The sequence below is a fragment of the Cebus imitator genome, unplaced genomic scaffold (assembly GCF_001604975.1).
Source record: "Cebus imitator isolate Cc_AM_T3 unplaced genomic scaffold, Cebus_imitator-1.0 Scaffold658, whole genome shotgun sequence".
NCBI classification, from domain to species: Eukaryota; Metazoa; Chordata; class Mammalia; order Primates; family Cebidae; genus Cebus; species Cebus imitator.
In genome coordinates, this window is record NW_016107973.1 from 1,205,713 (window position 1) to 1,217,167 (window position 11,455).

At 39.6% G+C, this 11,455-nt stretch overlaps 1 protein-coding gene and 1 long non-coding RNA gene across 2 annotated transcripts in view; both read right to left on the reverse strand.

Moving 5' to 3' along the window:
- LOC108295761 overlaps positions 1-11,455 on the reverse strand; it is a 77,387-nt gene that overhangs the window by 5,480 nt on the left and 60,452 nt on the right. Inside the window, exon 5 of the long non-coding RNA XR_001821578.2 lies at positions 9,048-9,112. This is a non-coding gene — a long non-coding RNA (uncharacterized LOC108295761). The remainder of the gene's footprint in view (positions 1-9,047; positions 9,113-11,455) is intronic.
- On the reverse strand, positions 3-7,294 carry RAB9B (RAB9B, member RAS oncogene family). The gene is made up of 3 exons (XM_017518052.1): positions 7,068-7,294; positions 1,992-2,067; positions 3-813 (listed from the first exon to the last, which is right to left on the reverse strand). The coding sequence occupies exon 3, from the start codon at positions 769-771 to the stop codon at positions 166-168; it is 606 nt and encodes a 201-aa protein (XP_017373541.1). The 5' UTR covers positions 772-813; positions 1,992-2,067; positions 7,068-7,294; the 3' UTR covers positions 3-165.

Below are 11,455 nucleotides of genomic sequence, written 5' to 3' on the forward strand. Positions count from 1 at the left end.
TTAATCGCTCTACACTTCAATTTGAAAGGCTCTGTTTCACAATTAGAACCTTATCTCTTACCCTCTTGTGTGTGTGTGTGTGTGTATGCACTCTTAGAGGGGCACAGTTATTCTTACACTACTGACTGACCAATTCGGGGCATATTTTTAAAAGGCTCCCTATCTTTAACAGCATGAAGACCCTGCTTTGGAGCCACTGTTCAAGTCAATGGTATGACCCAACATGCAATGCTCTAACTGTTCCTCTACAGCCAACACCTGCCTGACAGCTTCTTCAAAGGCCACTGTCACATTAGTGTCATCTTTGGCACTAGTTTCTAGATAAGGGTAATCCCCATTATCCATGCACCAGGCTTGTGCCTCCTCAGTAGTCACTTGCCTATCCTCTTTGTCTACCTTGTTACCCAGAACTACAAAGGGGAAATGCTCAGGGTCCTTCACATCCGCATAGTAAATAAATTCTTTCTGCCAGTTACCAAGATTCTCGAAGCTCTGCCGATCATCCACGCTGAAGGTCAAGAGGCAGCAGTCTGCTCCCCTGTAGAAGGGTGTCCTAAGGCTCTTGAAACGTTCCTGCCCCGCAGTGTCCCAGATCTGGAGGGTTACAAAGCGTCCATCTACCTCCAGATCTCGATTTAAGAACTCTACCCCTATGGTGTGAAAAGCCTGGGAGTCAAATTTGTTGGTTACATAACGGTTCATAAGCGAACTTTTCCCAACTCCACCATCACCCAAGAGAATGACCTTTAAGAGCAGGGATTTCCCACTCATTTTTGCGGCACCAGAAGGGAAGGAGTTTGTAACCAAGAGAACCTGAAAATAAAAGGAAAAGTAGGAGGGAAAACAGTTAAACCTGAAATTGAAATCAACTTCATAGCAAATTTCTCTGAATTATGAGGACCTCTCATTCAACTTCTCTTGATTTATGGTCGTTAATTGATGTAATAAAGCAGAAGAGATAAAACCCATTTTGCATAAAGGGAAAAATAGGTCTTGTTTTTCTGAGGTCTTTTGTCATGCCAGAAAAATGGCTGAGTGCCATTGGTAAATGGACTAGCAGACGGTCCTGTAATTTGGTTCAGTTCTGACCCTATTCTAGGAGAGGAAGCCTAGAACAGGAATGCCACTCAAATGTGTGACGACTTTAGCTTCCGGTTTGGACAGTTCCAAACGATAGGCAAATAGTATGAAATTGATTTGGGGTTTGAAGTCTGCTCCTGATGGATACAAGAATTACTGAGAAGAGAAAGCTACATAAACTGGATTCTTGATTCTGTCCATAGAGGTCTGGGACAGAATCAGACAGGACCCCAGAATTTGAAAAAGGGAACAAAGTTACATTTCTTTAGGCATTTACCCCATTATACTTGCATTGATAGGAACACCCCCTCAAGTAAGGATCTTCTATATTTTTTTCTTCATGGAACAATGGCATTTAAGTTGATGACAACTGACCGATACCAATATAACAGCTGTTGTTAAGGAGAAAATCTTGAATAGCTTATTAGTTTTTGGATTTAGGTTTTAATTTCATAATAGCAACATTTGAAAACATACTGTAAAATTTAAAGTACTAATATTTATACAATACCTTACTTGTTACCTCCACAACATGTCTACACATGGAATACCTAGAATGTGTTTTAAAATAAAAAGATCAAATGCTTACTGAACAAATACTAGCTTTTGCTATATTCTGTTAGGTACTCTCACACTAGGTCTATTGTGAAAACTCAATAATGATAAGGTTAATTGGATGATATTTATACAATAGACCCAAAGGGAGGAAAACCAATTATCAATCAAAGGAATGCATGCAAAATAGTTTCTGGAAGCACACATATTTGAATATAATTTTACAAAATTTAGTAGCCCTTAAAATGATTTTGAAATGCATGTGTACTAGCTATATATTTTTCTAAATATTCACTTTTAAATGATCAAATATTAAAACATCCCAAATCCACAGTATGCCCCCTTGAAATACCTACCCAGTGGGTTTGTTTTGTCACAATTTAAATATTTTCCTTTTTTCCTGTTGTTGTTTTATTCTTTCTTTTTAGGGTTCTATAAAGTAGAATAGAAAACATTATTTTAAAAAATCTATAATAAAATAACATTAACGCTATAATTAAAAATACATTCAAGTCAGAAAAAAAAAAAGAACCCATAGCAACCTCAGGTAACCTATAGACGATGCTTTTCACAAATAAAAGTTTAAAATCCTACCAATGCTTAACATAAGCAAAACATTTTTATTCCAAAAACTTTATCTTGCCCTAATTTGTACTTTGTATAATTTTTAAGTTTTATATTGTCTCTTCATTGAATTCTCCATTCAAAGTAAAAGCAAGTCAAAGAAAGTAGATGATATTCACAATAGATGACATTCAGGAAAAGGAAAGTACTGAGCAATCTAAGATATGTTGAAATCCTAAGTCAGAGATGAAACTTTTTCCCTTTATACCTACCAACATTCCCATCTCCAAGAAAGTTGTTAATGCACTCACCAGTCTGTCTTGAGGTTTTCTCTGTATCTGATTCCACATAATCAGAGAGCAGGAAAAAATTGTGTGTGTGGGCTTCCTGTTTACAATAATGTATATTCTCTTGGCTAATTATTTTATTCATTAGTTTAGGTCATCTCTCTTCTATATTTTTAAAAATTCGAGACAGGGTCTCATTCTGTCACCCAGGCTGGAGTGCAGTGTTGCAATCATGGCTCACTGCAGCCACCACCTCCTGTGCTCAAGTGAACCTCCTACCTCGGCCTTCTGAGTACCTGGGACTACAGGTGCATGCCACCATGCCCGGCTAATTTTTGTATGTTTTGTAGTGATGGGGCTTCACCATGTTGCCCAGGTTGGTCTCAAGCTCCTGGGCTCAAATAGTCTGCCCACCTCATGTTCCCACAGTGCTGGGGTAATAGGCGTGAGCCATCGCACCTGGCAGGTCATTTGTCTTAAACACCAGTTTTAATATTTAGCTGGTGTTGTTAAATGTAAATATGCCTTCATTTAATATTATAATTAATTGTGGTAAGAGTCTTATTTAAGCAGCATCAAGAGTACTGGTCTAAGAAGAAAAACAGTTTCTAGATTTGTATACTTTTCTTTCTTACTGAGAAAGAAAGAAGCTTTAAAATATATCTGCTGCTTAATAATCTCATGTTATTTTCTACATATAGATAAAACTTATAATAAGAATTTACTAGATATCTAATTCAGTAATTATGAATTTAAATAATATCTCCTAAATGGATAGGCTTTATGCTCCTTCTTGGTTTATATATACTCTACAGAATTCTCAAGTTTCCTACAATTCCTGGTTTTTGTCCCCTTTGTTTCCTGCTCCCAAATTGCTGTCTTTAGAACTAGCTCAAGTAACAAACACCTCTTTAAATGGAGATGAAACAAGTGTTAGGACACTTCTTTATTTTTTTTTTATACCAGTCTGTAGGACAATGTTACAGAGCAGAACTCTTGAACTCTCATTTTAAAAAGCAACAGAGGTACAAACTTGGGCATGATTCTGATGGCTAGTATTAAGGGTCCATGCCAAATGAGCTTCCTTAAGTTCCTAGCAAACAGGTGTTCACATCATTAAAAGACTCACTGACCCTACTTTCCCAGTTGCAGATAAACTCAGTAGACAGGTCAAGGACTGAGTGAATATGGAAACCCAAATGCTCAGCTCCAGGAATAATGATGATGTATTAATAACTGTCTGAGATAATGCTGCAGTTGCTTGTGCATTTCCTATTTGGTTATGTGCACACATAACTTCTGGGCCTATAGCTTCTATGCCAAGGAAAAAAAAAACAGGAAAAGCAATGTGGTTCAGTGTCAAGAGCACTAAGCTAGCTGGCAGCAATCAGGATACCAGGGTCTTCATCAGTGTTACACCATTTGTTCATTTTATGAAGTTGGGCAGGTCATTTAATCTTTCTGTTTCAGTATCTTCTTACATAAAAATAGAGCAGATAATACCTACACTACTTAACAGGATTTGGGGGAGAATGAATAGATTCTGAAGTTTGCAAAGATTCACAAGCATTTTTTGAAAAATTTGGTTTGAGATTTTTATTCCTCTGGCTCCTCCACCTCCTTTCATGTACTAGTGGGGGCCTTGTGGCTCAGTATTAACCCTTCTCAGAAAGGGCTAAGTATAAGAATTCTTCCTTTTCTCTTTCTTCCATATTTGAGAATGCTTTGTTCTTCAGCAAGCTTGAACATCTGTATATGGCACAGAATCTCAGCATTGGAGGGACCTTCAGGGTCTTCTGGTCCAACCCTGCTACTGATATTTAAGAAAATGCTATAGCACCTATTGTGTGTTGTGTCCTTACTAAGGAGAGCCTACACTCTCCTCTGCTGTCTTCAACTCCCATTTTTTTTTTTTTTTTTGCTAAAAGTAAAAATGAATACAGTTTAGATTTGTCTCCTTACCTTCTGAATCCTGCTGATTTTCCCTAGAAATAACATTTTCTAGTCCTGTGCTGCCATCCTCATTTTGGCTCACATCTCCTCAAATCTAATCTATTGTGAAAGTTCTTCTTTCCCTGCCTCTGGTTTCTCCCCACCCAATCTACTTTGCAAAACTTCATCACTCAAACATCCACTGGGTGTAGATACTGTTGGAAATTAATAAATGTTTCAGGCAAGGCCTTGCCCTCAGAGAGTGTACAAATTAACATGCAAGCTTAGGATCTCATAGCTTACAGTTGAAATCATATAGTTATACTTCCTTATTTTGTTAACAAACTTTTCCTGTCTTTCTAATATGATCAATTTTAAATTCCTGGATAGTAAGCTAACTGTTTGTGTACATCTTGGAAGCCCCTTCAGTGTGCAGCACAGGATCCTCCATGGAGATAATAAATATTTGTTTACCAATTAACTGATTAGGTAGGTGCCCAGAATTAATGTTTCTGAATTGATACCAAGGTACAATAGATCCATAGTTCTGTAAGATGTCCAAGTACTATTATTTATAAGGTGACTAAAGAGCAGAAGTTATGAACTTGACTCGATCGTTTTCTGGTTGTGACATAATAGGAATTCTACCTGTTGAAAGTCAAGGGAAATGCTCGAGTTTTCCTTCCCCTACTCTCACATTTTAAAAATAAGTATATACATTTCCTCGTTCCTACCAAAAACAAGAGCAGAATAATTATCTCCACTTGATGTTGTCAGTGGGTGCTGGCATCTCTGCAATCATTCATCATTGTTTGAAAATGAATGTGATGTCCTTTAGTACATACTTAAATTAAAAAGAACCAGCACAGTAAAGCAAATGAAATCATTTTTTCCTCCCCCAGAATATGCTAGATTTAATCCAAACCTTTAAACAAAGTAGCATTAAGCAGGCAAATGAATTCTTTGATGACAATAAATATGTAAATAGGAAAGTCAAATGCCTTATGCATGCCTTATGGGTCTTTTATCAGGTGAGCATTTGGACCAAAACACTTATTCTGATTTTGATCCCATTCAGAGAAATATCTGGCTCTAAGTCAAATATGCGAGAGATGCAATTCCCCTTTCCTACCCCCACAAACTTATTAATCAGCATTTTCTAAGGATAGTTTATTCACTTTTTATCCCTATCAGGGTCTCAGTCTTGGACAGTGAGGTAAATTAGGAATTCACGTAACCAATACTCCCCAGCTCTTTGTTCTTTAACACACCTGAAACCTTCTGAATCTCCAGTGCTTGCACCCACACGGCCGCATTCAAATTATTACATTTAGTTGGAGATTCTTAGAGGTGAGGGTGGAGGTGGGGGAGGAAACAGTACAATGAAGAAAAAGAAGTTGAACCTTTGGAAATAGTACATTTTAGTATGATGATGGAGAGAAGAGAGGCAGAAAAGCAAATTGGCATCAGTTCGTTGCCATGGAGTGGAATGATGCTCAAAATCTGTAGTGCAGATTGCTAAGAGGCAAGTCTTGAGAGGGATGTGTACTTCAGGGCTGGGTAGGGGAAGCGCAACTGGGGAGGGCTAGGTAGTGGATGAAAGTGACATTGTTGGAAGTCTGTACAGGGGAGAAGCCATGATTGGACCTGCGGGGAAAGCCCATCTCGTGGCGACACAGTGGTAAGGGTTACTCAATTTACTGTTGAATGCTGGCACAATAATTGGAAATATTGCACTGAAGAATTGGGCGCGGCTATCTTTATGTAAGATTCAACACGAATGAGAAATGATTGAATGTTTGAGTCCCTGTAACTTAAATGGTGTAGGTTGTTTCCTGTACAACCCAATACTTGGCGTTGGTGGTGGTGGTGGGTGCTTCATAGAGGGGAAGCCCTCTGACGCACTGGATTCATTTTGCAGAACTAACAAGTTATTAGCTACATCCATGCCGACTCCAAATGCCACAGCTGTCATGCCACTGAAACGCTATTCCTACATTCATGCCCACATTTATATCCTATATGCAACTCGAAGGGTCCAATGTGGAGTCTCGCGACTAACCTTTCACTCTTCACAACGACAGCTCTAAGGCTATGAGCCCAAAGACACATTAGATAGCAATTTGGCAATGTCCCCAGGCCACTTTTCACCCAGTAGACTGCCCAGAGACATAGGTAGATAGGTTTGGATGACATCAAGCGAGCTGAACACAAGGAAAAGAAGCTGCCTTAGGAGACGACAATGCTGGCATCTCTATGACAGGGGCACTGTTAGCATTAGGGACCTAGAAAGTGAGGTGTCACGCACAGTCCCAACTACCTCCGACCCAGGTCCTCTCACCTCACCCCAGCTCTCAGAGCGAGCCGGCTGTGGCGCATGCGCACTGAGCCACACCCGCTCCCCACGGAGCCCTGCGCCTCTCTGCCAGGCTCTGGCACCCGCTCGGGATTACTCAGCAACGCCCCCCTCCACTGTCACCTGCCCCCAACTCCGACCTCAAGAGCGGCTCAGTACCTTTCCCAAGCTACGCGTGGCCCCGGGAATCAACTAGACTTTCCTTTCTCCCTCTTCTCACAGGCCCCCCACCTCCCGGCCTTCCGGGTCCTCCACCCCCTAGCCCCTGTTCCTGCCCACGCACAGCACCTTACCCAACACAATGGGAAGGAAACAGGAAAGGGCCGCGGATGCCAGGCAGGTCAGCTTTGCCTGCTGGGAGTCCGGCTCCTCAGCGACACCGTCACCGCTCCTGCTGCCTCCTCGTCCTCAATGGGGCAGCAAGTGCGGCTTGGACCTCGGTGGCCTGCCTGACAGCTGCCGCTCGCGCCCGCCGCTGCCGCCGCGCAGCGTCTCGCGCCCGCGCCCGCGCCCGCCAGGGGAGGGGGCGGGGCTCGCGCCGCCTCCTCGTGCCCCTTTCTTGGCTCTGGGGACCCAGTGTAGCCGCCTCCCGCCCTCCATGTGGCAAGCGCTCCCTGGCTCACCCACTCTTCTTTCATGCTTATCGTCCAACCCTGGACTCCCTTGTCCTCCTCCTCCTCCCCTAGCCGATTAGGGGCACCGCGGCAATGGACAGTCAAATATTGCTCTCCCACTTAGCTCCTCTGCAGCCTGGGGCCTAAGCCCTCAAGCAGGGCTAGCCACAGCCCCACATCCTGCAATTACCCTCTGATCTACCTCATTTATCCTAGCTCAAAATCTTTTAATTTTGCCACGACGGTAGTACATACAACCTCTTGTTTCAAATAACTCAGGAAAACACATTATCACAACACATTGCTAGGCTCTCTAGCTGGCTACTACTCATGAAATTCTCAGGCAGTCAAAAAAAAAAAAAAAAAAAAAAAAAAAAAAAAAAGGCCACATCTGTAGCACAGACATGGAGGACACACTGCCCTTTACCCTTACCAGGTACGATTCCAGAGGGCCACACAGGGGGGCATTACTTGAATTTCCCGGAATTGCTGCTGGGGCAGAATTTGATGTTCTCTTCTTGTTTTCTGCAGCCCTCTGGTACCTCCAACTAGTTTTTGATTTTTTTTTTCCCCCTGGAATTGAAGAAGCACAAAGCTCCTGAGGTCATTTAGCCTGCACTCCACCTCTCTGTCAGGCAGATCCATCTCTGAAGCTTCCCCATTGTCTGAAACCTGTGGCACAGGCCCTCACTCACCTCATGACCCCTCAAGGCCCTCACACATACCCACTACTTCCATCTAGGCCACTCTCCCTCTATTTCTTGACAAAGCAATCACGCAATCAATCTCTGCAGGCCCCAGCTTAAATGTAACTTCTCAGGATAATCTTTCTAGATAACCCCAGAACAGAGATGGTTGGTGCCCCAGTTTATACTCTTGTGGCCTCCTGTAACTTGCTGCATTTTTTCTTCATAACACTTATCCATTTTTGGTGGTATATTTAAACGTATGATTATTTGGTTGGCAGCTGTCTTCCCTACTAAACTATAGTGGAGAAGGACTATGAGGTCAAGGACAACGTTTACGTTCACTGTCATATGCCCAGAACCTAGTGCAACATTTGCTGCATAGGACATGCTCAGAAAATATTTGCTGAATATCAATGAATGCTGTATCATTAATAATTGTTATATTTAAATAAAATAAGTGGATGTAACTGAATCCCTTGTGCTCTTATTTAAACCAACACAATTTCCCACACATACACTCTAAAACACACTTCTGATGAAGAAGGGATTCATACAATCCTATAAATCAATTTTTTATCATCCATTTTAATCTATTAAAAAACTATTGAGCATGGGCCCCAATATATGTATATGGATTTATAGGTTATATACATGTACTACTGTACATGTATATATTACACATTACTTTATACATTTTAATGAGTAAACATTAAAAATACTCCAGCACAGACATTTTAAAAGAATGAGAAAAATAAATATATTGATGTTTCAATGTTTTCTTTCTGCACTCCAATAGTTTTGTGAATGCTTTAAATAAGTCCTTCATATCAGAGTATCTCGTCTTTAGGTGTAACAATCTAGACTACTTTTTCATTTTCTCACAGATGCCATTTTCCAACAGTTTAATCATCTTTGAGAACCCCCCCAAACCTACTGGCAAGTTTTAAGGACCTTTTAGTTTCTAAGCTACCTTGTTCTGTAGTCAGGATCTCATAACTGCTGAAATCATCACACGTTTAGTGAACGTTGGAACACCTAAGGGTAAGAAAAATCATTTCTTAGATCAAAGACTCCTACATGTAAATCCTATATTAAAGAGTCTCCAGAGGCCACTTAAAAAGCAACTACTACTGTCTGCCTAGAACAGAAGCAACATGACTAACACTAGTTGTGCGGGATCAGCACAAAATGAACAGCACAAATATTTGAAGTAACAGCTGTGGATGGTTTTGTGGCTCTCAGATGGGACTATTCCCAATGATCAATCATTGAGATCTGTCAAATCATGCCCTCAACACATAATAAAAAAAAATTTCTATCTTTATAACATGGTTACACACACACATACACATACACATACACACACACACACACACACACACACACACACACACACACACACATACACTCTTCAACATTCAGTGAAGATTAATTATCTCCCAAAGTCTCACCCTGATCAGTTTGAAATACATTGACCTGAGCTTCAGGAAGACATAGTTGGAATGTGATTAATTTAAAAGAATAGCCTGGTCCAGCATTCACAAGATGTCAGGTACAAAAGTGTTCCATGAAGCATTCAAATAAGTATATAAACACTGCATACTATTTCCCTTCCTGAAGAGTCATGTTGCATATTAAAACATTAACATTTCTGGGAGTCTTGAAGTAAAGAAATCTGTTGTGTATTTTTTTCAATTCAACATTTCCAAAACTTTTGTGAACATGAATTTCTTTTGTTTATGGAACATCTATTAGCAGGCCTGGAACAGCTCAGGACCCAATTTAGCAACTGCTTTCCTAACCATTAATATTGGACATGTTCATAGGCCAATGTGTTTGTCATCTTTGGCCTAGAATATTTATGTGGCAACATAAATATTTTTCTGGCAACATTTTATATTTTCTAGATAGTCCTGATTTCAAATACTTTGTCTTGTTGTCCTCATTTTTACAACAATATTGATGAGATCATCTAATGTTTTACTCAGAAATTATGGCAGCCATAGGTATTTAAAAAGGAAATTAGACAGTAAGAATTTGTCAACTATTTACCTATCATTGTCCAAGAGCAAGTCACAGTTTCTAGTGGATACAATATTTTTTTAAAAAAATCATTTGACACAGAGATAATCTTATGGAATAGAACTACTTTGCCAGATTTTTAATAGCCTGAAGGAAAGATCACTTAAGATTATCCAATTATGGAAGTCATCAGTATGAACTCAGTTTTGTCATTTTAAAAAACATTTTTAAGCTCTGTCCACTAAAAATGCTTAGAAACAATGAAAATCTGTGTCAAAGTTCACCTGTGGTGCCAATAGGATAGTTCTAAATGCTATTTCCCAATAAAAGGACCCAGAAGTACTTAAATAAATAGATGACTTCAATATGTGGCAAGAAATGTCCAAGAAGAACATAGAATATCTTGCCACACCGAATAGCAAGGAAGCTAAAAACACTACTAGAGTTGAGTCAAAAAAACTTGGGAGCCAACTTGAAGAGACTGTCATCAGCCAAACATGGGGCAATTTGAACATTAGTAAAGATCATTACAATGAATTGAAATATATCAAATATGTTTAAATATACAAATTCATAAAAATACTTAAAAACATAATTGCTCAATTTGGCAAAACCTAAAAAACTAGCTCATTATTTGGAAACTGGTAAAGAGAATGGCTCAAGCATTTAACCTGATTTTTAAATACAAACTTTTCCTTGGCGTAATGAAGGAGTTGGTGAGGAAAGTGTTTTAAAAAGATTTCTGGCTAATAAATTATGAAGGTATGTTAAAATTATAATCTTTAATTAATTAATGGATCTAGGTAATAATCATTCATGTCTTTTAATATTACAAAAAGAGCATTAACTATATATCATATGCCTCTTGATGGAAAAACACAGCAGCAAGTAGAAAGTATTTTTTTTGGTCAAAAAATGCAATTTGAATCTGATCAAGGTCCTAGATATAACTATGAATATTTAGAAAAATACAAGGAAAAAGTTGTTAACATTGTAGGTATGTAAGCAACAACGTCCAGACTTAGGTTTAGCGTGCAGGGGTGTGTGTGTGTGTGTGTGTGTGTGTGTGTGTGTGTGTGTTGAGGGGGAGAAACTCTGCAGAAAAACAACATGGTTTCTTCAACAAATAAATTTTAAGAGATAATCCAAAAATGAAAGTTAAAAAGAATGCATTTACAATGATGTCAAAGAAAATGAAGTATTTAGAAGTAAAATTTTAAAAACAAGTGCAAAAGTACACTCTTAAAAACACAAAACAGGAGGTGGATCCAAGATGGCCGTTTAGGAACAGCTCAGGATTGCAGCTCCCAGTGAAAGCGCAGAGGGTGAGTGGACGCCGTGTTTTTATTGCCCACA

Excerpts from the sequence above, each read along its gene's own strand:
- RAB9B (XM_017518052.1), bottom strand. The coding sequence starts at position 771 with ATGAGTGGGAAATCCCTGCTCTTAAAGGTCATTCTCTTGGGTGATGGT.